Here is a 27,770-nt window from a genome sequence, read left to right as displayed (position 1 = left end):
TTGGAGGAATATGAGGGAGCTGAAGGCGAATGTCGACCGAAGAGCCTGAACATTCGCATGCTGATCGAGTAGCCTAGCCCCCCTGCTCTGCACCTGTCCCGCTCCGTCTCGTGGTCGCACAGGAGTTGAATCTCAAGCGAAATATACATCGCTTTCATTGTTGAGTACGGCGTGGTAACTAGCTAGCTGTGAACATGACTTCGGCATATAATATGGATTTTCATCCGGATATGGCTGAAAGCCGGTTGATGAGCTCGAGCGATACAGTGTAAGTAGCTATTGTATTGGTCATACGTAATGTTTTATAGTAGCTACCGATAATTAACTGGCAAATATGAAGTTGTTTTCACCGCGCAGTTAGCACTATCACAGTTAGCTAGCTAGTGACTGACAAATGTGTGAGAAGCAACCAGAAGGGGGGGGGGGATGTGTCTTGGCGCTAGGGAAATGTGAGGCTAGTCAAGTGACATGTGCTTCCGGAGTTAGCTAACACAATCTAGTATCGAACTATTTGTTAGGATCTTACGTCGTTCGTTCGAAAGTTTATTCTGTACAAGGTATGTATGGATTACTTGTGTTTACAGTGTGAGCGGGAGAACGTGCACACGCGGCAGCCGCCCTTTTGATTTTTTGTAACGCTGCCTGAGTAGAACGAGAGGGATATAGCTACGGTCTTTGGTAGAACGAGCATACATTTATTGGGATCTTCTGCACGGCGGGTAGATCATGATCTAAAATGGCTCAACTAACTACCTGTCGATTGAAGTCGGAGCCTTCAACAACTGTGACAAATGTGTTTTCCTATTCTTCGCGAAACGCATTTTTGTATCAACTTTGCGTGATACACGGGGCAGCTGACACCATCTAGTATGGCGTTACTTTCCCCGTTGCCAAATCGATTTCCCGTAATGGAGGTTCGTGTAGCGGGTGCTTGCAGAACACACGTGGTACATTATTGAGCAATTTAATGGAAATCTTGTGACAGCGCATTGTCAGCCAGCAAAGGAAGTTATTCAACAAATAAGTTTCTTGTTTTTGAATGCCCGTAGGCTAATTCAACTCACACAGTTGCTCACTCAGAGTTTACCCTAATCTAAAAAATGGGCTTGGTCTATGGTCCTTGGAGTTTCAGAAAAAGAAAAAAAAACATGTTTTGCATTTCTATGTATGTGAACGAGCCACTAGATGGCCTAAGATGTTTCCATATCGACTCAAATTGAGATTATGAAACTGACAGTTTTCATTGATGCCTTCAAAGTGATGGCTAGAAAGATTTGCGAAGATATTTTTTCTTGTCACACCTTGTTTTTTTCTCGTACTACAAGCCAGTGGCCAACAACTGCTTTTCTAGAGAGGCTTTACATTAGTACAATAATACAGCACACTACATCTCTTATTGATCAAAATCCAACTGAAAAGACAAACATGTCTGCCATTAGTGAGTGTACGACAGCCCAGTGGGCTTTCCCTTCAAATACGCCCAAAACAGGGAAGGCTAATGGACGTAGAAATCGGAGGATGGGCTCATTGTAATGCATGGAGTGGAATGATGTCAGTATTTGATAACATTCCTTGTTCCATTCGATGCATTACAATGAGCCTGTCCTACGAATCCTACCTCTACTGATCCAAATCTTCTATCACACTGGTACTTTCTTTCAGGCCATCCTTTGTCTATTGTCTATAATTGAAGTCAAGCCCATTTCCTAGAGCCATAACCAGTTTATAATCATTAGGAGAGTACAGTAGGCATAATGCTCCTGCGTAGTCTTGCGTCTTTGACCTTTCCTAATCACGGAGCTGTTGGATGATGGATTTGTGAATGCATGATGATGCCAGTCTCATCCTCAGCTTTGGTACTTGAAACAGCAGCCTTCAAAGAGGAATGGAAAAAGACGTGATTGTTGTTGCTAGGCTACCAGATACTGGCAAGATAGCTAGCAATGATGAGCGATAACACTTCGTAGGCATTGCTAGTAACAGAGTAGCTTGCTAGTAACAGAGTAGCTTGCTAGTAACAGAGTAGCTTGCTAGCAATAGAAGGTTAAATATATTTAGTGTTGTTTCATACAAAAATAGTGTATTAATTTAGAAACTATTGGAAAACATCCTAATTTTCCACTGAAGTAGCCGCCATCATATTGTGGAATTTCCGTTTGTCCCGCCCCTCCTTCAATTTGATTGGTTTCTTGGCTCAAAGTGACGACACTCCTTTCCAAAGGTTTAACAAAATTCAATACAAGGGCGGCCGGTGCGCTCCTCCAAAACATCAAGGCGTGGTGCTTTGTTGGAGAAGCGCTCAAACGCGTCCTTCCCATTAAAAGCGGGGAAATCAGCGCAGGCAGATTGAAAAATGGGTCTGGTGGACACGGCAGAGACACGAAAATGACTTGTGGAGCATGAAAAAATAAGGGCTTCCACTACAGTTTCTGAAATAAATATTTTTTTTAATGAAGAAAACACTAATGTATTTTACTGTTGTTAGCAAGCTACTCTGTTACTAGCAAATAAATGCATATGAAGTTTGTGTTAGCATAATCGCAAATTGTTGTGAGCTATATTGCCAGATAAAGCACTGCCTGCGTTCCAAAATGCGTTCTTGCACTCTATCTAGAGCAAGTACGGATATGCGCAGTCATGGTATCAAATGCCGTTCCAAACTCGAGTTCATTAAATGTCAAGTACATACTGAGTTCCCCAGGCGAACTTGGGAGGTCTGAGTAACGAATCATGGTGGCCAGCATACTTTCCGTTCCCAGTGATCGTTGTGATTTTCATGCAAGAGGTGGAACAAGAGAATTTTGTCATCGTCGGGATTCCTGTGGAAAAGCCCTTTCCCACTAGTCCCGGGCAGGGAAGCCCATTAGGTATCCCATTCGTTCAGTTCGGTGAACTAACCCTGAACTAACCCTGTTTAATGGTTAAGCTCACCACTGTGACCAGTGCTGGTTGTTTGTCCAAAATGTGATCCATCTCCTTGATGCTTCTGTGCAACAGCTATGCATGTTGTGTCAAAATAATCCACAAAAATGCCAATGATGACTTAATATATCCACCAATGCCGGTGATAGTAGCTAGGTTCAGTTAGCTCGCTCGTAAAGTTTGACTTGTAATGTTGTCACAACCCTGGCAAGGAAGCAACTTTTTCTGGTCATCATGACTGTCCAAACTATCGACCCTCACTGCCTGGGGAGATGCCCACAGACATGCGACATTCATGCCAGTGGTGTTGTTCAAAATGAACCATAATACCACAACCCTTGTGTCTATAGGTTCTCTGATAATCAGGGATGCAAACTGGTTAGGGGTGGAAGAGGTGAGAAGAATGCGTGAGCAGGGGAAACACAGGCCTACAAGGGGGGTCTGGGGGCATGCTTTTAAATGCTCATAAATAAGCTTTTAAATGCTCATTTCTGGTCTTTTAGGATTAGGGTATAGAAAGTTCTTACCCTAGAATGAAGGCAAATTAGGTGCAAAACTATCTTGGACTTTGCAGAGGGGCAATTACTCCAGTCCAATTCACAGGCCCAAACACTTAAACGACTGAGCAAAATAAGGTACAAAACATTTATTTAATCAAGTGCTGCATCATTTATATTATAGGAACAATCTGGGATTTATTTGACAAAAGGAAAAGACTGGAGGCGCTGCTGGATTCAGGCACTTGATCCCTGAATCCACTGGTTTAACAAGCAACGCCTCACTTTCACCTAATGGAGAGAAATCATTAGTTCATAAACAGTAGTTTGTTAACTAGCTAACTAGTTATTTCACACAGAGACGGGGCAACTAACGTCATAGCTTGAGGAACAGCAAGGAGTCAATACTACTATAGCTAATTGGTTCCTCCAGCTACTAATGTTAGCTCCACTGATGTTGTAGCTAGCTAGCTGTCGCACTTTATTAGCCAGCTAATTTTCACACCACAAACTCAATTATTTGATCAGCGAAGTTACCTAATGTTACTCAACATTTCTCTGGCTATCTAACAGAGGATTTGATACATCTAGCAAGATACTTAACAACGCTAACAACCTAAAACTTTCCGAATGCCAGTTGTTTTTCGGTTACAGCTCATGAAGTATGCTTCATCACCGTCTCACCTCCCTCTACGTTTGTTGTTATGTGAACGATTGGCTGAGCCCAGACTCGAGCCTTGGATACAGCCAGTATGGCTCCAAACACGCATCACTCGTTCGCTTACAACCAGTAGTGATCCAAACACGCATAATAGACAAGGCAGGCTCTGTTTGACACCCCCCCCAGTTCATGATTAAGCCATCTTAAATGTTTTTGCAAGATAGAGAAGTGATGTAAAATTATATTTTTGTTTATTTAACAGTAGATAACCTTCCAGTGTATAAATCCTGGACATATTTGTGTGTATATATATTATGTGAGATATTATGGGTTGTAAAAAGCTGCAAAAAACAGGATTGTTATTATATTGTTATGAGGAAAACAAGACCAAATGGGTCCTCTGTGGGATATTTATGCCATCATAATCAATAACGATAGCCGTGCTATATTTATCTAGCTAGATAATACACAGTAATCTTGATAATACTAATTATTTGAGGCAGTAATTAACTGTAAGCCTAGCTTAATTGTTTTGCTGCCCCTATGCTAACGCTGCCTGCATCATTGTTGACACACTAAGGTTGAGGTATATTAACCGCTCTGTGTTCTTGCATTCTGGCCAGTATGATCTATCAAATGTTCTTATAGGCATTTTCTTGTAAGAATGGGAGGACGCAGAGCGCAAGAAGGCATTTTGGAACACAGCCACTCTGTCTGGTAGCCCAAAGAATCATGCCTTTTTCCACTCCGGCATAACTCGCTTCTTTTTAGTCAAAAGTGCTGGTGGACACAAGCCCTTAGGCCTGTTGTTTTCATTATGAGTTTATTCTTCAAATTACACTAAGTATGCATCTAATAACATGTACTCAATAATGAAGTGTAAAACAAATAATAAAACATACAAAAAATGCTACAAATGCAACAATGGCAGTTGTTTGCTGTACCCCTGCAGGGGGGGTTTGACACAACCTCGGTGGTGCGGTTTGACAACACTTTATTATACTTTAGTATATTTTTAATAAATTCAATCCAGTCCATTAGAATCTGTCCTGTTAGCCCATATACACTACACTGCCCCTGAAAAAATTACCTGTTAGCTTTCCGGTAGCTAATAGTTGCCTAAAGTCCAAGGAAGATTGTGGACTCGAAGCTTACGTAGGTGTGGTGGTCTCTAACTAAAGTGATGAAAGGAATCTTATCTTTTGGCTTTGGACACCCAGGTGGTGATGAGATCTGACCTAACTAAGCAGTGTGTGTTTGATTGATCCCCTGATACTGGAGAGTGAGAGAGCGAATATCTGGGCTTAAGTGTGATCCTTTGGCAGCACCCACTGACATGGCGATGTGTGGGCTAAGCTACGTGTGATCCCTTTGTTGTGGACAGGGAGCTGTTGATCTGGGCAAAGTGTGGCCTCTTGGCAGTTGTTCCTGGGGCTGCGAGGGCCAGCTGTTCTTCCCTTGTGATGGTGGGAGAATGCCATGCAGACAGATGTTGAGAGGGCTGGGAGCGCGAGGGCTCCACTCTGGCCTGTCACCTGTTCCACTGCTCCTGCTGCAAGTGTGGCGCTGTGCATCCTGGCCCTATGTTTAATTAAAAACATTCTTGTCTAAACTACAATGAAGTACGTCTTCACATTCTCACCCTTCTCTCCCTCCTTTCTGCAAGTCAACTTGGATGCACAATCACAAATGGCTAGCTAAAGGTGTATTTGCACATGATCAGCTACATTCACCAGGATGTTTATATAATTGACACTGGAATAACTATTTACTCATAATATACGCCTCTGCTTGATCGGCGCAGCACAGGGATGTAATAGGCTGCTTATGGGCTTTAATGTTGGTTTGGAAAATTTAAACCATTGCACTTAAGCACATGATATAGCTAATGAGTGGTTGAGACCATCATGCACATGACCTACCAGGTGACCACAGAGTCCGACTTCTGCTCAAATACTGTATATGGTGGTGTCGGATGAGTTTGCACTGTCTTACTGTCTGAGTTAATTTGAATCAGCTGCCAGGCCAGTACACAAGCAGCATTCAGGTGGTCAGGTCAAAGAATACGAGCAGTACTGGAGAGGGTGCAGAAGGGCGTGTGTTGGCCGGGTAACCTTTCTCTTTTGGATGGAGTCGAATGTGACTGACCGCTTTAAGACTCGCTGGAGGGATGCCAATTGAAGGCACAGACTGAAAACAACAATAACTGGCCTTATGTATTAAGGGGCTTAACAATATATAAAAATATATATATATATATTATGTCAGGAAGGATCAAAGTCTAAAGCCACAGTGGAGGCCATTCATTGCTCTGTTCACAACTATCTAATAGCTTCTTGTGACATGCTTGTCTTTCTCCTGAGAGCCTAGCTAGCTACTACCTCTGCTGTTCCAATGAGCTTCACCTGAGGACTAAAATTCTCACTCCATCTGGGCGAGGTGTGACCGGAGTTGATTTGGTTAGGAACTTCATATTCTAGATATTTGAGTGTTCATTCCGACTCGCTTTACTTAGAAACCTCATCCATAACCACCAGGGACACTCATGTGATTATGGAGCTAATGGGGCGGGCCTTGTCATCAGATGCTGGCTGCCTGTTAACATGGGCCCATTCAAATCTGATTGGACATGTCTGTCTTCATCAGGGGAAATGCAACAATGAAATGAGGCCATATTGAGCAAAATTGGAGTTAATGCTGGGAGGAAAATGTCTTAATGGGTCCTCATCAGAGCGCAAATGTGCGGATTATGGTCCACCACCTCATGGAAATCAGATATAAGTCTTGACGCTTGTGTTCCTCACTAGCATTCATCTTTTCACGTTGTCTCTGTTTTTAACAATCCTGTATATTTGGGACACGCCCACACACACAAGAATAAACGCTTTGTGTACTGTACCCAACACATCAGTGCTATCTCCATGGCTTTCATTGGGTTCCTTACAGGAGCCTGCCTCTGTGATGTACTTCTGAACCTCTCTCTTTACTGCCTCAGAGGCCAGCCTGTCTGTGGCCTGCATCTCTGGGCCAGCTTGTTGGAGTGGTATTTCTATTCTGAGAATGTAATCATTCATCCATGTGACAACCAATACCTGGCCTTGCCTCTCTTGTGTATCATGTTGGAGATGGTACTTGGGAAATAAATAGAGAGACCCTTTACAGCTATTAGCAAGAGGCTAAAGAGACACAGGCTGACTTCAAGTCTCTTGAAAAGTATCTCTATTGTCCAGAAATAAAGAAATACGAGAAAACAGCTGTTTTGCTTGGATGACCTTCCTCTTTTCTCAGAAACATTGTCTGCATAAACTGTGACTTCCAATTCAATCCCCAATACAGCACTCCTGAGGGCAGAGAGTAATAGAGGAAAAGCCTCACCAAAATAGGTGACATTATACCCTACTATGAAGAGAACCAATATGTGAAGCAACACAGGACACAAGATGCAGTGTGGGATTTAGGATAAAAGGTTCTATAGGTACAGGGTGAGTGATTTCTCAAAAGATCCCAAGCAAAGTTTTTTGTGATCTTTTTGATGACTAAAGTATTCTATTCCATGTGGGTCATTGTGTTATTTTTATCTTTCCTTTGATTTAGAGTGAGTACAAGATCCGACAAGCTCTTGAGCTTTGAGAAGATCGCTGACATTGTCGTGTGTACCAGCATGCGATATTGGTACCTCTAGAATGGGAGCAAGCTTGATGAAAGCATGCTTCTCCGGTCAAACCACACCAAATGACCAGGCATATGGTCCAGATAAATCATGTATTTTATGGGAAGTGCAACAGCAGGTATGCAAATGTCAGGCTCTGAGTGACTTGTCAGCTGCTCTAGGGTGTCTTGGACCAAGATCACCTGCCACATGACAGGACTGCCTCTGGTGGCTCGTCAAATGACTTCATCACTGATCTCTGAGAAGACGACTCAAGCAGGGTACTGTAGATCTGGTAGTGGGATACTTACTTTTATTTAGCAATTCACACTCTGCTCACATCACATGCGTCCAGTTGACGTTGTCTGAGTCTTTATTATGTGTGATTTGAAATGGTATCAGAAGGCACTCAGCAAAATGGCGTCAGAGGATAAATGGTGTCACACATTACAATGCCCAGGCCCCCAGTAGACGCAGCTTTCGATGTATTACAAAGCATCCCTCTGACTTGGGCTATTGTACTGTAGTGGGATCGGTGAATAGTGTTCTCCAGCATCGGAACAATATGTGATTGTTTCCTTGCTGTGGTGGGGAAGCTGTAGGTTACTCCCTGTACCATCGCCAAACCGCCTCAGGAGGAGACGGTCTACAATCCCCTCTCAGCTAACTCCTGTTTTTGAGGTGTGCAAGCTGTTTTGGGGTCTGGATTTTGTGTAGTCGTCAGGGGTGGGGGCAGTCGCCCCTTTGTGAGTGAAGGCGCTTTTCTATGCCACTTCTGACTTGTTTTATCTTGAAATTGTCTTCTGGATCTATTGGCTGCAGTAGGAAGATTTTTTTGCTAGTTATAAAGAGTTTTGAAAGAAGTGTGGATTTTGGAGTGTTTGGAGGACAGGAGTCGCAGAAGGACTTGTCAGCATGTCATTTAAGTCCTTCAAGGAGTTTGGCGTTTCTGCTGAGCGTTTAGGCTCTATTTGTAAGAGATGGATGGCTCGTGTCCAAAGGTCTGTATGCTTAACTCTCTTCCTCCATTTAGTCACTCTCTCTTTGTCTCTCCCTCTGCTTACCCTTCCATTTTTACTAATCACCAACAGTGTGTGCCAGGCTGGTGCTATCGCACCAAGAGTCCCCCGGGTCATCAGCTGTTGTGTGCACTCCTGTGATCCTCTGCCCTGGCAGAATCTAGTGTCGGTGTGTGCTGGGAGCGATACCTTCTCCTCAGCATTATCTCTCTGTACCTGGGAGACTGTGGTTGTAGACATCGTAGCCCCCTTCCCCTCTCAGCATGGCTCAGTCAGGGCCTGTGTGTGTATGCGTGTGTATGAGGCAGTTGTGTAGTGGGCACAGAGTGGTACGCTGATGCTTCATCAGTCCCTAAGCCTCGCCTTAATCACCCTGAGAATGCTGATCTCTACTTCAGGGCCAAGTGGAGTTGACTGCTGACCTATACACGAGCACACGTTTGTGTTTATTCTAATCAACAGTTCTTGTGCTGTTGTACAGTACTGAATGTATTGTTTTTACAAGTATGGCACTCAGTACACTTGCTCTGTCAAAAAAAGGTATGTTAGATTATTTGACTGTTTTAGCAATGTGCAGTAGGCTATATTATTCCAGGATACTATGCCATTAGTGTTTTAAGTAGCTTGGACTGTGCAAGCTGAGCCTCATTGGCTCAAAAATGTCTGAACCTGAGTAGGTCATTTGTCGTGACTGATCTTTGTGGATTCAATGGCAATCCTGAACATGATTGATTTGTCCTATTGACTAACCAATGGATTGATGCGTAAACAAATGCCGAATTAGTCAAATATGAATTGTTACAATGAGGTGCGAACACATTGTAGGCTAACCTAATCATCACCTCATCTCTTTCTCCCACAGCAACGGCACTGGCAGCAAGATGAACGGGTCGCTGGAACAATTGGACCAGCCCGACCTAGACTCCATCAAGATGTTTGTGGGCCAGATCCCGCGCTCCTGGACGGAGACAGAGCTGAAGGAGCTCTTTGAGCCATACGGAGCCGTGCACCAGATCAACATCCTCCGGGACCGCACCCAGACCCCCCCTCAGAGCAAAGGTACAGGCATAGGGGTTGTCACAACACGCACACACCGCCACCAACATCACTCACTGTCAGTGTTGACAACACCTCTGGGCTAGGCGCGGCTGGCTGTTTATGTGCGCAAACGTTTTGCTGTGTATGTACGTTTTGTTTGTGTGCCATTACTTTGAAGATGGAATCGTCTGTTGTTTTTCAGGGTTACCATATAATGACACTTAACACCTGTGCATTATGGGAAACACAATTTCTTTCCTCTGGTGGTTAAAAAGCGATGTTGTATAAAGAAGTGAGTGAGGGGAGTGTGTTATTTGTCTGCAATTTTCCATTAAGATATCCATCGATGCACTCACCTTAGAAAGCGTGCTCGAGTCTAACGATTGTGTTTAGGTTGCAATTAGGCGAGACAGTGAAGTGGCAGCCTGTAGCCTGAAAAGCGCTGAAAGTGCCCAGTCTCCCGGAATTAACCACAAGTGAATAAACTAAAAGACAGCTCCGCCAATGTGAAAAAACGTTGAAATGGCATCTACCTACTTTTTTTAATTCACTCAATCCTTATGTGATTCAATACAGTTTTAAACCCTAATCCACTCCTGGTTTTGATGTGGAACCCTCTTTGATGTTGGGATTTTGTGTCTGGAGTATACCTGGCCTCACCAGTGCACAAAGCTGTGGGGGAGAGAGACAGAAAGCTAGGCCCAATCTCTGAATTGCAGGCTTTAGAGTTGTCATTGGAATTTGGTCAGGTCCTACCTCTGAGCTGTGGCGATACACACTGCACTTTTCTAACTAAGCAAGAGCTTGCTTTTGAACTCAATCCATTCCCTGCTTTATTTAATTCACATAATTAGTCTTAAACTTATTTAGATGGACATCCAAGCGTCTGACGACCACAACAACACCAAATGAGGCTGCGTGTGTTTTTAGATGGTAGGCCAGTCTTATTCTCCAGGGTGCTGATTATGTGGAGCAGATAGCAGACATGGTGTGTTTGAGAGGGAGGCTGAATAGTTCAAAGCCCTCTCTTTCTGCAGAGAACCCACCCCTGCTCCTAGGCGGAGTGTCAGCTGTGATTGTCCATTGACATGTTAATGCTATGTTAATGTATTCTCATAGATAATCTGGCCTGATCACAGCGCCCCTTTGGCTTCTCCCGGCCTGTGTGAGGTGAATTCATTTGAGCGGGAGGCTCGCGCTCTCTCCTTTCCATCCCGCCACCTCTCCCCTCCCTCCCTGCCATCGCCTCGGGCCGTGGACAAGTAGTCATACACCCCTGATGGGAAAACTGGGGACTTTGATCAAAGGGAGGCTGCCTGACGCCCTCTGGCCTATAGTGTGTTTGCACACCAGATAATACACTGTTTTAAGCCTTTTTATACCATCCATCTTGCTTTTGTTCTACTCTTCCCCTTGAATTGTCTTTAATCCAACTTACATTTCGGTTGTTTGTTTTGCCACATATCTATTTTTAAACCTTCAGATTTGTATATTTTTTTAGGTCATGTTGACTGCGGGTCATAAAAAAAATCATATGATAACCATCATGCTTCTGCCGAGAAGTTTATTTAGCCCCAGCAAGGAGAGTAGGGCTAAATGGTAGTGAAAAGGAGAGGGGGAGAGGGAGAGCGATAACTCAACTGGCTCTTAGAGAGGGAGAGGAGAACAGCTCGATGCATATTAGAGTTCACCAGCTCTCCCCACGGCCTGGGAGCTCCAGTAACAGCATAATACACACTATGTAGGTCAGAGACGCTGCAGTGCTCCAATTCCCCAGCCCAGCGAAACTGACAGGCTGGAACGCCACTGGCGGTCTGCTAGGACGGAAGGATGAGGCTTTTTTTCTACTGCTATTCTCCCCCTCCCCCACCACCCCTTCTTTTTCTTTCTCTCTCTCTCCCCCCTCCCATTTTTATTTTGTTTTTCCATCTGTGTGTGTGTGCTTATGTAATGTAGCGCCATTCATTCTGCTAATGCGTGGGTACAGTGCTTCAACCTGCCTCGCCTGTGCTGTCTGACTGTGGCCTGGCCTCTCTAGCACACTGCACACACCAGTCCTGACTCCTGACAACCAGCCCCTTGGTCTCCTGATCTGTGTGTCAGTAAGTCAACCATGGCCCTCACCCACCCATCTTATTATCTAGCCACACTCACTGCAGGCCACCGTGTATTGTGTAACAGTTCTTTTTTCTTTTCTTTTTTTTTTTTGGGGGGGGGCTGGGTAGATCAGCTTTGAAATTAGCTGAGATTTTAATTAGGATTATTTTTATTTATTTTTATTTTCTTAAATCCCTACCCCAACCCTCCCCTGATTGGAGGACATGAATGGAAACTATAAATTGTACTTGTACCTACAGCTATTTTTCATTCAATTCTAAGATACCTATAATACATATACACAGACACATATACTCATATAGACATATATTGTCCCATCACTGCCTGTACTGGAGTGTATGTAGTTTTATTATTTATTCTAATTTTAATTAGAATAGATGTACAGATGTCCAGATTAACCCATCCTTCTCAGTATATTACCATTTTATTATTTCCTTTTGTAATACATCCTTCTATTTTAATGTGATGTCTGACGAAGGTCTTGAAACTCTATTTTTATAGTTTCTGCCGAGATTATACTAAGATATTTATTTTTAGGGCTATCATATTTCCCATTGATTGGCCTTGGTTTTTCACATCCCCTTACAATATAGTTTGCAGGTACATCTGCACACCGAAATTATGCCTTCACAACCATTTCTGGACCTGACTCCAAATGTGGACCTGACTCCAAAAGAGAGCACAACTGTTCAATGCCCAGTATATTGAGCATTGTTTTTGTAGTGAGAATTCTCAATTGTAGCGAGAGTTTAAATTGAAGATAACGGATTAATGTGTCAATTGTTTTATATATCAGAGCATAAACTCCATAGTATTGGGACATCAACTGTCTAGATCCTATCTATTTTTTTTATCCAAATTAATAGTAGCAAGATAATTTAAATTTTCCAGAGTATGTACACCAAGCACATCAACCGCTCCAAGTTTCTGAAATGGCCCAGTGAAACTAAGGCATCAAGACTCAGTGTATCCTGCCCTAGGAGCACATTAGCTAAAGACAGTTTTACCCAGCTCAGAGGACATGTGGGACCTCAAGGACTAACCAATCTTGAGACCGCATCTGACAAGCGCTGGATCTCCAGGTAATAAATGAAGTAAGATAGCATGATAGTTTATGGATTATAGATTTATATACATATGGAAGCCAGTGGTTGGTCCTCCTCCGACGTTTATCCTCCAATATTATCTCCAATAATTCTTCCTTGTAAGAATCCTGTCTGATCGTGATGATGACTAATATCTGGTAAGAACCCGTCCTTCAGTGAGTCGAGGAGTTCTGTTTGTAACTAGTTTCTGTATTTTTTGTTAGCGTTTCTATTTTGAAGGTTTAGGATAAACATTTTTTGCCATTCTTCATCCAATTTGCTCTGTTTATTTAGATAAATAAAACCAAATCTAGTTCCTCAAACTAATTTAGTTTTACCTCCTTGATTATTCAGTACTTGTGTAGAGCAATTTTCAACACCGTTAATTTGTCATGTTTGTTTTTCTATTTCTGTTATGTTTTTTCTCTCTTGACTGAAACTGTTTTTGTTTGTGGGATAAAAAATTTATTGATTGGCCTCCCATACAAGGCATCCCATACAATAAGTGGGTCTGCCCAACCTACATTATGCAAGAACAAATGTGTTATGAGTTGGGGGTTTTTAGGTAAGAATGTACTGTCAGTCATTAAACTGTGGTTACATTTCCTATATCCCCGTCTGTCATGGGTTAGGGCTATCTTGGAGGGCTATAAGGTGATTGTACAATCGCATTCAATACTCAATCTATACTTTTGAACTTTCGGCACCATAGAAACAAATACCAGAAAATAATTAATCAGACTAACTTGATTAAACCTCCAAGTATATCTTGGACGGGGGTTTTTAAGCCTCTATATATCAACCGGTTCAAATGTGTTCATAATATTTCTTTATATATCTCTTTGAGCGCTTGAGGGTGGTAAGATTATTTTCTATTGCTGTATATATACTATTGTTGTATTGTAGTCCTCTACCATTTTATAATATGCTTATTTGTATCTTGGAGACTCAAAAGATTATTTTAAATATTTTCAAAGAAGTTTGAATCGTCATTATTTGGTCCTTATCGATTTATGAGCCATATCTGTTTATCGTCAATTAGCATATTCAAGATAATCCATCTTGAGTGAGGATGTTTTTTTTTACGGATTGCACTTATCTAAATTGTTAAGTAGGATCACATCTTACACATCTTTTGAATTTAGCCCATGACAGAAGTAGGTTTTGCTGCCCCACTCTTTTCCCCCCATGCCTTTTCATGAGAGGATATTGAATGGCGCTAGCTGCTAAGAATAACATGTCACATGCTCTAAACATGTGACACACATGAGACATACTGTCTTCTGTTAGTTCCTCTCCTTGTCTTGACCAACACTTGTGTAAGACTTTTGTTACACTTATCCTTGTGCTTTGTATTTAATGTTATTTGTTTGCCCCTCTCCCATCTCTCTTTCTATCTCTGTCTGCAGGATGCTGTTTTGTAACATTTTATACGAGAAAAGCCGCACTGGAGGCCCAGAATGCAATGCACAACATAAAGACCTTAAGTGGGGTGAGTAAGCACTGTTACAGGCTGCTTTAGCTTCTTTAGCCCCTTCACAGCTCCGGTGCTGCTGCTCTTAGCTGTGTGCTTGGCGTTAATGAGCTCACTGAACCCCAGGTTAGCCTGAACACATAGCACAGAGCCTGCCATGCCTGACTGTGGAGGACTGACCTGAACCCACCCAGCTAGCACTCTTGAAGTGATAGCGGCAGACACAAGACCAAATACAGAGAGACAGGTCAGGTAGAGTGTGTCTTGCTGGAGGGGAGGTTACTCACTGAAGCACAGGCCCCACCATCATAAAGTGGAACAAATTATTCATGCTTGTCCTGATGAATCATAGATTCACAAATACATTTTATTTTCAGAGCGGGGGAAAAATTAAAAGTGAGTGAGATGTATGGCTCTCTAACAATGGAGCCTGGTGTGTGTGAGAGAGCGGGTCTCCTAATTCCTCACCTGATTTATCTGAGAGAGATTAAAGCCCAGTCAACCGGAACAAGTGCAATTGCTTGTTAAACCTCCACAAATCTGTCTCCCTATGGCCTGCCCTAAATTACTCTCCTTCCAATCAATTAAATCAATACTAAACAACCTGGGATTTCAATTAAATCAATAGCCAGGGAAAACGTCAGGAGGGCAAATATTGAACTTGTGAGTTGAACCTACAAGACACTATATCATTGTAGGATGAGATCATCAATCAGCTAAGCATTTAAAATAATGTGTCTTTTGACAGCTGCTCTGCAAACCTCAACCCAGTCATGCTGCTACTGGCATTGACTGCCGTTCAGCGGAGCGTCAGTGGAAAAGCTTGTGTCCCTGTCGCACTCCCCTGTCTGTGCGCCTTTCCTCTCCTTCGCCAGTGATGCCAGTCCCCATACAGAGAGGGCCATCTGTCTACTTTATTTCTCGTCGGTCCTTCCCCAAAAAACACAACATTTCATAACACCAGGCTCCCCAGCCACTTCACTCATATCATATTTCTTATTTTCTTCCTTGTCCTCGCCTTCTCCCCCTTGGCAGGTGTAGATAGCTAATCCAGAGGCTAGTGCTCCGGATCCACTTCCACCATGTATTAAAGGAACTTGTGGAAGAAGTGTCAGGGGAAATAAGTTTCAGGTGGAAAATGTAATTTTGAGTTGTAAGGAATTTTTCTGGTAGGTCCTTGTTAAGAGCCTGTCATATCTGCCCCTCCTTGTTCTCTCCTGATGGGTTATAGGTTTTAGACACATCTATAAGGATTAAACCATTAGTGGGATGCTCCTAAAAGGCCAATAAACATTGAACACATTGATAACTGCAATCACAGGACTATACTACACCCAGTGAGAGAGAAGAGATATTGAATCTGAGGATTTGATCCCCACTCTAGTGTGTGGACACTGGACCACATATACCTCCAAAGCCTACTATTGTGTCAGGAATAATAGAGTCTGAGAGGGATAGAATGAACAAGGGATGGGGAGATGGACACTAAGAGGGTAATAATATGTTAAAGCAAAAATGAGATGGAACAGCCAAGCACCTGGGGTGGCTCATGGTAGAGGTGACTGGGTAAGTATGTGTTGATGACAGACATGTTAAACATGCCTCTGCTGTGTCTTCCAGATGCATCATCCCATCCAGATGAAGCCTGCCGACAGCGAGAAAACAAATGGTGAGTGACATCATCACAGATGGGGTGTGACACAGGCTAGTGTGGGTAAATATGTGTGTGGGGGCAGAACACAGCTGATGTTTACCGTGAAATTCTCTAGGAAGTGAAGAATTATTTGGAGACCAATGACTATTTGCAAAGGGAATTAAAAAAAAAAGAAAGAAAGGGATGACGTCTCCATTTTGAGTTTCCAGCTAATGTCCTGAGCGCCACTCTGGCCCTGGAAATGTGCAGTAATACACAATTTCTATATGGTGTCAGGGGTTAGGAGGATTAAGGGCTTTAGAAGGCGGGAAGGGTAAAAGAGGAAAGCAGGTACAGAGGATCTGGTGAGAGCATAAGTGGATGATAAAGCAGTCATCCGTCTAGAGAAGTAAGAGATTGAGGAGAGGGAGAGATGAGGGCGGTAAAGATGGAGAGATTTAGAGAACCACAGAGATGAGCTGACACATTGAGTGAGAGGGAGAGAATGTGACAGTATTGCAAGAGGCAAAATTGAACTAGAGAAAGAGGTGGAAGGTTCCGCGCCAAATGTAATCTCCGCTTGCATTTGCTATCACAGTTTTGTTGTCATTCAATCCTGTGTCTCCCCCCTTTTTTAGCGGTGGAAGACAGAAAACTCTTCATCGGAATGGTGACAAAGAAATATGGAGAGAATGAAATCAGGATGATGTTCTCGGCGTTCGGACAGATCGAGGAATGCCGAATTCTCCGGGGACCAGATGGCCTGAGCAGAGGTGGGTGTGCTGTAGGCTCTCCTCGCCCCTTTATCCCAAGATGCACCACTTCACCGCCACAACCCCTTTAGGGGCAGCATAGTCCACAACCCACTCTACTACACAACAACATGGGCCTGCCTCCCGTACTGCTCTCCCAATACCTTTTGTTTTATTTCTATCTCTCACCCTCCTCTGCCCCCGTGTTCAAGTCCCCATTCACCCTCCAATGGCCCCTTGCTCTCTATTCCACCCCCATATGAGTCTTTGCCGCCACAGTCACACTCACCTCCTCCTACCTCTCGGAGCGGTGGGGCGCTCCACTCACCGGCTGGAACAATGGGCTGTCGCCTTGGCAACCCCTGGCTGCTGGTGTTCTCTGGGCTCAGCTGGCAGGCAGAGGCGGAGGCGGCGTATATCCGCTCCTCCGTACCGCCCCCACCACCACCACGCTCCACAAAGGGTGGAATTATTCCTCTGCCGCAACTCCTATCTGTGCCGCATAAGACGCCATAAAAGCCAACGATGCCCCAGCCGTGTTGACACGAGATATAGATAGCGCCCATACCAGAGCTCACCCGGCAGAGCACTCTGTAGTACATTATTACTTGAGTCGCTGACATAATAGCATATATATATATATATATATATATATATATATATATATATATATATATATATATATATATATATATATAAAAAATACAGCCATGTTATTTGGAATATACTGTATGTAACTATGACACACTTAAGTATTTGCAGAGATCTAGTTATGTTCATTAAATGTGTATCTTTGTGTGTTTCTATATTCATTGTCTCATCTAATCACCACATCCACAAGCGCTCCACAGCCCCTCTTGGCTGTGATATAATCCGTTCTTGGTCACTGTTACTGTGCTCATGTGATTGTTGTGACTGTTCTCGTTGTTGTGTTTCTTTCTCTGTGTGCTAACCAGTGAGAGCGGATCTGTGTGCTTGGAGTGGCCATTCTCTGTACAATGTGTTTTTTGGGGTTCATAACGAGTTGTCCAAACCTTTTTGTCTTGTTTTGTTTCTTCTTGTCCCCTCCTCCTTCTCCTCTCCCCTCTCCTATTGTCCCCCCCCCCCCCTTCCCCCTCCCTACAGGCTGTGCGTTTATCACATTTTCTACCAGGGCTATGGCACAGAATGCAATCAAAACCATGCATCACTCTCAGACTATGGAGGTACTGTACCCCTTAGAACCTATTTCTCATCTCTCCCCCCTCTCCCTCTGTGCGTTCTGCCGCCCCCTTGTGGTTGAAGTGATGGAGAATCTCACAAAGCTAAAAGAGTCATCACAAGAGCATGAGTCATTCCCAAAGCAACTCAGCCAATTATTTAACCTTTTTGTCATCTAAAAAATAATGTGATAAACTTGGAACGTTGCCTGTCACTTAGCAGCTGCATTCAGAGTTAACAGGACATTCTGAAAATTGTTTTTACCTTTCATTTAATGCACACAGGAGCCTAATGAATCAGTAATATCCTGATCATTTATTGATACAAAGACTTGTCTGTTGCAAAGCCAGCTGCAACCTACCATAAAGTATTTACCAGAGTTTAAATAGTAGAGCACAATGACAATTTGATGTGCGTCGTTAACTAAGAGATTATTCTGGAGCAAGTGTCCTACTGGGTTTCTTCAAAACTGGGCCTGTATCCCGGCAAATCAGTTGAGTCCTTCTCAGGAAGTGGAGCAAGAGTAATGTGACAGCTATCAGGTCAGAGGCTCCCTTGTGAAGCACCCAACCAATCCTAATTAGGAGCTGAATAAACTCACTCAGACTCCTCATTTTATTCTGGCCCCTGTAGTGGTGGCACCCTGATGCAATGGAAGGTGCTGGTGTACAAGTCATTTTCCCTGTCAAGCCTGGTCCCTTTCTAGCTCGCAACTCACAACACTGATACCGCATGTCTGTTCGTCTCGTCTGTGCGTCCAGTCAATATCTGGCTTTGTGTTTGGCGGGATACAGCGCTATGCGTTTTAAATGTTGTATCTGGTTTATGTCTGACTTGATTTGTCCTTGGTGGACTGTCTTTGTTCATGTCTTGTTTCCATCTCTATCTGCCTGTTTGTATGGACTCTCCTCAGATCAGCCCCCCCCCCCCCATCCCGTACATACCCTCCAGTGTTACAAAGTGTAACTACAACATTTCCCCTGCTCCTGTGGAATGTGGCCTGGCTTAGTTGCGTGTGTGTGTGCGCGCTTGGATTGGAATGCTCCATTATTATATTTTTAAGTAAAAAACAAACATTGTATCCATCAGGGCATTGAGGGAATAGTTAACTCCCCGCAGATTATTTTCATGCCGCATAGTAGTGAAATGAAGTGTGTTGATCGGTTGGGTATGTGTTTCATTGAGTAGATCTAACCCCCTCCTTTGCCTTCCCCCACAGGGCTGTTCGTCTCCCATGGTGGTGAAGTTTGCTGACACACAAAGGGATAAGGAGCAGCGGCGCCTGCAGCAGCAGTTGGCCACGCAGATGCAGCAACTCAACAGCGCCTCCACCTGGGGGAACTTGGCAGGCCTGGGTGGCCTCACACCACAGTATCTGGCAGTAAGTGGAAGCACATGCAATAATTCCCGACAAATCATGTTATCCCCCTTTTCTCTCTTGTTCTAGAACTCATCCCCCCCCCCCTCTCTCACTGTCTCTCTGTCTTACAGTTGCTCCAGCAGGCAACATCTACCGGAAACCAGGGCAGTTTCAGTGGCCTTCAGAGGCTAGGAGGTGAGTCACTCTGTCGTCATTCTCCCCCCCCCTCCCCCTAATCTCAGCCCTCAGAAATAAACACACACACATTTCATGTCAACAACTTTCTGACTCAGTGCTCGACGCCCACATAGTTTCACAACTGCTAAATCACATTACCATTTAATGAGATCATCCACACACTGCTATTCTAGGGAAATCTGCATGAGACAACTCAATTATTCAGTATTTTCATGCACATCAACATAGATTTTTTTATCTACTTAAAGTAAATATTAGCTATTCAGATGTGTGTTGTTGTGTTAGAATGTACATCAGCACTCACTTTGGGTCCTTCTTGTCTACTGCTGACATGCCCTGCCCCAGCCAACACCTCTGTCTCTCTGACTCCTCCCCCCAGGTGTGAACCCTCTGCAGCTGCAGAACCTGGCCACGTTAGCTGCTGCTGCGGCTGCTGCCCAGGGCTCAGGCAGCTCTTCCACTGGCATGTCTGCCAACGGTGGACTGGGTTCTCTGGCCAGTCCAGGTAATTAGCTGTCTCTCTAGGGCCAATTCTAAGTCTTTTCTCCATATTGCTCTAAAAGCCTCCATTCAATGCTGTGATGTTTGCTTAGCAGTCATCCTTAATTTATTTGTGTGTGTGTTAACTTTAATGAGGATGAGTTTCACAAGAACCCCCGAGCTCCTATTGTTTTGTGTAAATATGAAGTGCCTCCATCTGTCTCAGTTTAGCTTATGGCTGCCTTAGTTATGATTGGACATCAAGATACAACCATGTGCCGATGTGTATACGTTTAGATTATTGTATCTTCCTATTGACTTTCCTGTTAGATAACAAACATCTGGAGTGCTAATGTATACACACCCAATGGTAACCTGTTTTTTCTTTTTTTTCAGTAAATTATTTGTCCCTCTCCTCCCCAGCAGCTGGTTCAGTAGGCTCCAGTGGTTTGAACACGCTGGCATCTCTGCAGGGCCTACAGGGCCTCACCGGAACCTCCATGGGCCTCAACAATCTCAGTGCCCTCACTGGAGGCGGTAAGGATTCTCCTCTTAGCTAGCCAGTTAGCTACAGTCTTTGAAATCTTAGCCTCCATTGACATGGGGGCTTTTTTCTGTGGTGCATCCGTTAGTGTCTGAATGCATGTTTTGGCAGTTGGTAGAATGGGTTCAGTAGTTCATTCCTCTGCTGCTGTTGTCAGGTATGGCGGCCATGAACGGCCTGGGCTCGATGGCCAACGGCTCAGGGACAAGCTCCATGGACGCCCTGACTCAGGCCTACTCAGGGATGCAGCAGTACACAGCCTCCTCCCTGCCCTCCCTCTACAGCCAGTCCCTGCTGCAGCAGAGCGCCGCTGGGAGCCAGAAAGAGGGTGAGTGCGTGTACCCACACACACTAGCACACAAGGTTATATGGCCCCAGGATCATGGATGTACAATCTCTGCTACCATACAACAATGATTCTGTGTGTTTTACATTTCTTATTCAAATGTTTTTATTTGCCTCTGCCTTTCGTCTCTCCATCCAGGACCGGAAGGGGCCAACCTCTTCATCTACCACCTTCCCCAAGAGTTTGGGGACCAGGACGTCCTGCAGATGTTCATGCCTTTCGGAAACATGGTCTCTTCCAAAGTCTTCATTGACAAACAGACCAATCTGAGCAAGTGCTTCGGTATGTAGTCCTCCACACCTAAACGTGGTAGCTGACAGGCAGAATCCGCCCCATTTGTCTTTGAAATCTCTAAGACTCTATTGTTGTCTTCTGTCTTCGAGTTTGGCTAGAAAATGGCAACCCAAACCTGGGAGTGGAACTTGTGAAATGTTGACATGTAACCCCCTCCCTCCTCTGTTCCTCAGGGTTTGTCAGCTATGACAATCCGGTGTCGGCACAAGCCGCCATCCAGGCCATGAACGGCTTCCAGATTGGCATGAAGAGGTTGAAGGTGCAGCTGAAGCGCTCCAAGAACGACAGCAAACCCTACTGATCTTAGCCCAGGGGCCTTTCCCCAGCTCATGTTAGCTCTGCTAGGGTAAGTTAACCCACGAACCAAGGCCACCACAGCAGAGACTCACTGGGGGGAAAGGGGGGTGTCTTACCTGCGCTCACCACTGGAGGGAGACTCATATATTCTTAAATGGTTACAATGTTATTTCCACGTTATTGCATCCATTCCTTCAGTTTCATCATGTGATTTGAGTCTTAAAAAGGTGTTTAATGTATATAATTATTTATAAATATCACTGGAGCCAGTGTTGGAAGGGATATTTTGTGTCAAATGATAGAGGAGTGAGCATCAGGTGTATTTTCATACCATTTCATTGCCTCTAGTTTGAAATAGACAGGTTGACTAAGGATCAGTCATATTTATCAGAGAGCTCATACCTTGTCCTGTCAGACTACCAGAGCTCAATCCTCTGGTCCTCACACACAGTCTGTCATTCATCTGTTTGTCTCCTATAAAATGTGATGCTTTCCTTATCTTCGCTTTTCTTCACTTTCATTTCTCTCTCTCTCTCTCTTTCTCTCTCTCTCTTTCTCTTTCTCTCTCTCTCTCTCTCTCTCTCTCTCTCCCTCTCTCGCTCTCAATCTAAGCTATGTCAAGCTGGGCTACCTCTCTCTTTCATAATTAACAACTTCTTCCAATCATTCCATCCATCCTCCAAGTCTCCCATAAGGGACTGGTTACAGATGGATTACTTTGGGTGCCAAGTATATGTGCATGTTTGAGTCTCTACCATACATCTGGTGGTGTCACTTCCTAAACCTGTGTATTGTTTTGTGTGGGGAAAATACCCAACTGTCCTTATGTTGTGATTGGCATTGTTTTCGTTGGTTGTGCCTCATGGTTGAAAGTTTCTTGTGCTGTGGCTCTGTCTAACTTTCTCTCTCTCTCTCTCTCTCTCTCTCTCTCTACCTCTCTCTCTCTACCTCTCTCTCTCTCTCTCTCTACCTCTCTCTCTCCACCTCTCTTCTTTCGTGTTTTTCTTCCCTTTAGAACAAATCTCCATGCCTGTTTGCTCATCATTAGCCTAGCATGTCCTCATGGTGTTGAAAGCCAACCCAAACTCCTGGCCTCATCATCCCCACCATTGTCTCTGATGTCTCTCTAAGCTCGCCTGACCAATACCTGGCCACCCACTGACCCTTGACCTTAGCTCAACCTGATTTTTGCATGTAATTTCCTTTTTTCGTTTTTCTGTATAAAAATGTGAGGGAGGGAGAGGGGGGGTGTCAAGCAGATCAATGTGAAATCTTTCCTGCGCTAATTTCATTTGAGATACTTTTTTATTAGCAAATGCAGAAACCTTGTTTTTAAGCCTGTGGGATTTTTTTCTTTTCTTATTTGTAATTTGCTTGTTTTTATGTTGCTTTCGTTTTACCTCTCTCAGTAAAGTTCACTTGAAAGTTGAATACAGGGATTGGCACACAGTTGTGCTACTTGATGCCATTAGCAATATGTTGGCTTCTGAAACAAATGCTATAGACCACTCTCAAACACTTTTGAAAGTCTGATTACCAGAATGCCCCTCAGTGCCCTGTAATGGTTTTTACATTTTGCAGGCAGTGTAAAGATTTTTCACCAAGGCTGTTTAAAGAAGCGCATCTTGGTTTTTCATTAATGAAGATATACAGTGTATTTACCTTTTTTTTTTTTTTTTTCAAAAATATTGACGGCACAATAAAAGAGGTAGATTTGCTCTGTCTAGGGAATTTACTACCTACATGAGTCAACTTTTTTAGAACTGATTCACAAATAGACAATCTGTGGTTTAAATGCACACTTAGATTACCTATATTTTTTACCATTGAATCTATAGAAGTTTAACTAACGGAAACCCAGGTTAGCTTTGGGTTTTTTTGTAGATTATGTTGTAATGTCATCTGTGTTAGGGTCTTAAGTGTATCATGTTTTTAATGAGGACTAAAATCAGTTTGCTCGTTCAACACATCCTTTCATAAAACATTGTCATTACTAGTGATGTAATTATTGCATACTTATTGTCGGAATTCTTTTCAGAATTATTAGCTATTTTAACCTCTGCAAAAAATAGATATTTTGACACATCAGTTATTATATTGTCATTGTCTCATCTTGGGGAATATATAGACTTTGTTTCCTACTTTGAAAAAAGATAACAGTTAAATTTAGTGTTATATTCTTAAGGTACGTCTTGTTGAGAATTTTGATTAATTTTTTGTTTATGATTTGATAAATGGATGTTTCAGTTTTGTTCGGTATGGATGCCTCATATTGAAAGATAATGATTTACAATGTCTGTTAACATAGATGACAGACAATGCTTTTTTGTTGTTAAAAGTGCCATGTGTCAAACTCACACACATACAGTGTTTTAAGTTATTACAATATTATTTTGTGTGACTGTGCCCTATTTGATCTCTTTCTCTCACACGCAACACACACACGCTCACACTGACTCTTTTTTTCTGTGACTGTAATTATGGGAGCCCCTGAAGGTGAGAGAATAGCTGAACACAGCCCACAGCCTGTGGGTCTGTGCACATGACACACATACACAGGGGGGTTTTATTAAGTCACTGACATATGCACACACAATTTATTTGCTTATGATAAGATATTGGTTGAAAATCACACATTTCCAAAATGGCATTTTATATTTTGAAACATAAACTCAGCACAGTATCCATGTGTTAACACTGCTGAACCCACCAAAACAGTGTTGGTTTACAAAAGCATTCCATTTTTCAGCTAAGATTTACCCAGTGTGTTTGTATGGGGGTGGATATATTTTGTGAGTTAAACTGCAAGGTGGAACAGTCATAACATCCACCCCACATCCCCCCAAAGAAAGGTTCCCCCAAAAATTGCGTACCTGATTGCGCTAAAGGGTTGTCAACTCAGGGTCTTTTGTGTTTGAGATTCAGCTCTGTGGAGCACACAACACTGCCTATGGAGTCTTTCTCACACAAAAAGCACAATTGTTGCCGTTACACACATTGGTTTAAATCATTCAAAATGGCACCAATTTTAGCACGGGATAGCACTTGGGAGTTTCTGAGTTTTATAGTTTTTTGATGGAGTAATGTCACAGTTGAGCACAAATATGGGGAAATGTTCACTTTTTCAATGTGTTTGAAGCATGGGTGATGCATCCCAAATTACCACGGTACCACTAATATTACTTTTCAGATGGGCATGTGCTTTTTGCAGTGTGTTTTTATATCCAAATGCAATACAATACTCAAAGTGCCATATATACGTCTAGAAACTGCCTACACAGATACTATTAGGCCTTGGTTTAGGGACTAGATTGCTGCAGTTACTGTTTTAATTTTTTATTTTGTATTGTTAATTACATTGTGTAATGAAAGCTTTTACCTGCTGATGGGTTTTTTTTTCACTCTGTGTCAAGTTATTGGTACAAATGTAACGTGATGTGCTGAATATTAACAAATTGGCAAGTTCTTTGTAAATATACAATAAATTACCCAAACCTTTCGAAGACAAACCCTCTTGTTAGTAAGTGGACGAAGTTGGGGTAACACTTTACAGTACAGCTACAGACAATGTATTGATACAATATGAATGCCTTAGTAAAAGATAAAAGGGTTTATTGGAATATGTAATAGAAATGTCCTTTTTGCTACATCAACCAAAATCTGGGAAGTGTGCCATACTGTATTATTGATGTTATTGATTTGAGTATATATTGATCATTTGTTAAAATAAAAAATGGTATGCACAACACCTTACAAATGGTAGTAAGTATTAATTGATATAACAGCTAATTATACAACTGTATTGTAAAGTGTTACAGTAAATGTCTGAATAAAAAGCACAATGTACACATTGGTCAGGGTAGGAACTTGAGACTCACTTCGGGGGCTTCCATCATAGAGATCATTTTATCTCTGTCATTGCTCACTATTTTTCTGTTCTCATACTCTGAAGTGCTATTGACAAAGTGTGTGGTAGCTTTGCATCTCTAGATATTGTCTTGGTCAAATTCTGTCCTCTGTATCATTTTCTTGTCTGATAATTGATATGACTTTGTTCATGTTTCACAAATGAGTTTTGATAGATGTTTGTGTTGTCTTGAGAAAAGCCAAAGTCAGTGCATCTTGATGTGATCTGTAAACATACAGTGGTTTCTGTTTAACAACTTTTTGAAGTGGGTGGGATTTGAAAAAAACAAAACGACAAAAACAGGCTTTCCAATTTCTACAACTGGTTGTTCATATGTATTTTGTACCAGTGAAGCTTTTTTATATTGGAAATTAAAGAAAAAAAATCTATATTGGAAAAATTGTCTGGCCTCTCAATGTGGCCTTGCCTTGACTGGGTCTTGAGTCTGGCTTCTTGGTGGCATGGAGAAATTTAGGTCGTAAGTTTTATTTCTAAAAGATCCTTAATTTGATTTCACTAATTTGCTCTCTACATGTTCCTCACTTCGTTACTCAGTTCCTATTTTGGGGGTGGGGATCCTCTAAATCGTGGTAAGTTTCATGTTAGTATTGTGCTGTCCACATGGTTAAATGGCCATCAGGATATAGACAACTTGTGTGGGTAAATGTCTTAGTTTGATAGAAGTTAATTATTTGTTGTTTAGTTTGGGCTTTGCGTTAACCTATGTAGAGTTTCTGTTTTCCCATAGAGGAGTGTGTAGTTGAAAGAGTCAATGTTTTTTGGTAAATGTTTGTTCATGTGTGGTGTTTCTTTGCCTCTGTCTCCAAAATTAAACCATTTCCCCTAATATTGAATCTGTCTTTGTGTGTTGTGTAGTCCCAGTGCCTGTCCAGTGTTGTAAAGACATTTACAAACCCCCAGTGTGTCATGTCTCCCTAACTTGTTTCTCTCCATTGTGTTTCTCTTTGCTTATTATTTTTAAGTAATAGCTGATATGAATTATGGGATAGGAAGTTACTGGCGTATTACCATTTGAAGACAGTATGATATGCACACAGGTTTTGGGTGGGCTGGGGTGGTTCTTGTGTCTTAATGAATCAGAGTGGCCCCACAGGTTAAGTATTCCACCGTCTGAAAAGGAACATGTCTATCATTTCTCCTGATTTGATCACTGCAGCTGTGTCCAGTTGATGAGGATGCCACTGGTTATCCAGGGTAGATGTCAAGTGAACTGAACATCAGCGTAAGTACTAACTAGATAGTGGCCATCATCAAGTGCACCCCTTCCTCTCACTATTGGACAAGGTGTTGATTTCAAGTTGTCTTTGGTTAGCCCCTGATGACCTTGTTAACTTACATTTCATTCTACCTCCAAGAGCTGTAGATGTTCAGTATGACAGTGGAACCCAGAAATATGTACTCTGCTAAAGACAGGGATATAATATATGATGTGGGCCTATAGTGAACAGAATATGAGTGACATTCTCATGGCCCTGGACTTTTAATTGAAGTGATATATATGAAATTGATGCAGGTGATAAGAAGACACCATTGCAATATTTCATTTATAGCATATACAATATGTTTGTATCTAATGTCAGTTATTAGTTTAAAAAAAAAAAACATTAAATCTAATGTATTTTTCAATAAAACAGGCCAAATGTTTGTTTTGATAATGTGAAGAAAACAATGTAGACATGAAGTAAATATGTATTGGTATGTCTAAATGGTCAAACCACACATTCATATTAGAGCATGCATGCAAGTAAGGGACAAGGCCGGCATCACTGCAGATCCTCCGGGCCAATGGCGGAGTAAAGAAGTTCGTAGAAGCCATACAAATTTGCTTAATGTTTGAGGTGCAGTGAAGTTTGAGGGATGGATATTGAGTTTGGCAGCTTCGAGGTTGCGTTGGTGAAAGACTACATTCTATTTCATTCATAATCAAAAACCGTATTTGCCCAGTAGGCTACTGTAATAACGTGCGCGTGCCTGTGTTAGTAGGCTGCCGAGAAGTACAGTGACAAGGAAGGGGTTAAAAGACACGTGTTGCGACAACCACCCACTTGTTGCGCCCGGGGGTTAGTTCATAATATTATATTGAATCAATCTACACTAATTGTTGTTCCATAGCGATATACAAACAACTAAGCTTATTGATTCAATGTAACCACGGTCAACGCAACTTGATTGATAAACAATTAAATAATTACTGCAAACTGGCTATAATAACGCCACGCCGTCCAGCCAATAGGATTGCAGTTGGTTGTCACCTCCCATCTTTCGTAAGCAATAT

At 42.6% G+C, this 27,770-nt stretch overlaps 1 protein-coding gene across 4 annotated transcripts; it reads left to right on the top strand.

Annotated features, from left to right (window-relative positions):
- On the top strand, positions 1-26,328 carry LOC310802560 (CUGBP Elav-like family member 2). Of its 4 annotated transcripts, none has more exons than XM_083666999.1 (14): positions 1-268; positions 9,611-9,807; positions 14,399-14,481; positions 16,084-16,132; positions 16,735-16,869; positions 17,974-18,053; positions 19,268-19,429; positions 19,540-19,603; positions 19,986-20,111; positions 20,513-20,623; positions 20,788-20,958; positions 21,115-21,258; positions 21,444-21,616; positions 22,583-26,328. In XM_083666999.1, exons 1-13 carry the CDS (start codon positions 195-197, stop codon positions 21,569-21,571), a joined length of 1,524 nt encoding a protein of 507 aa, XP_083523125.1. In that variant the 5' UTR covers positions 1-194; the 3' UTR covers positions 21,572-21,616; positions 22,583-26,328. The 4 variants fall into 4 exon arrangements, with proteins under 4 accessions (XP_083523125.1, XP_083523124.1, XP_083523123.1 ...); XM_083666998.1 differs by having other exon boundaries at positions 20,510-20,623; XM_083666997.1 differs by having other exon boundaries at positions 20,483-20,623.
- Positions 26,329-27,770: the final 1,442 nt, after the last annotated feature.

Source organism: Argentina silus, assembly GCF_951799395.1.
Source record: "Argentina silus genome assembly, chromosome: 3".
In the NCBI taxonomy this organism is placed as follows: Eukaryota; Metazoa; Chordata; class Actinopteri; order Argentiniformes; family Argentinidae; genus Argentina; species Argentina silus.
This window is presented reverse-complemented; position numbering and strand designations above follow the sequence as displayed.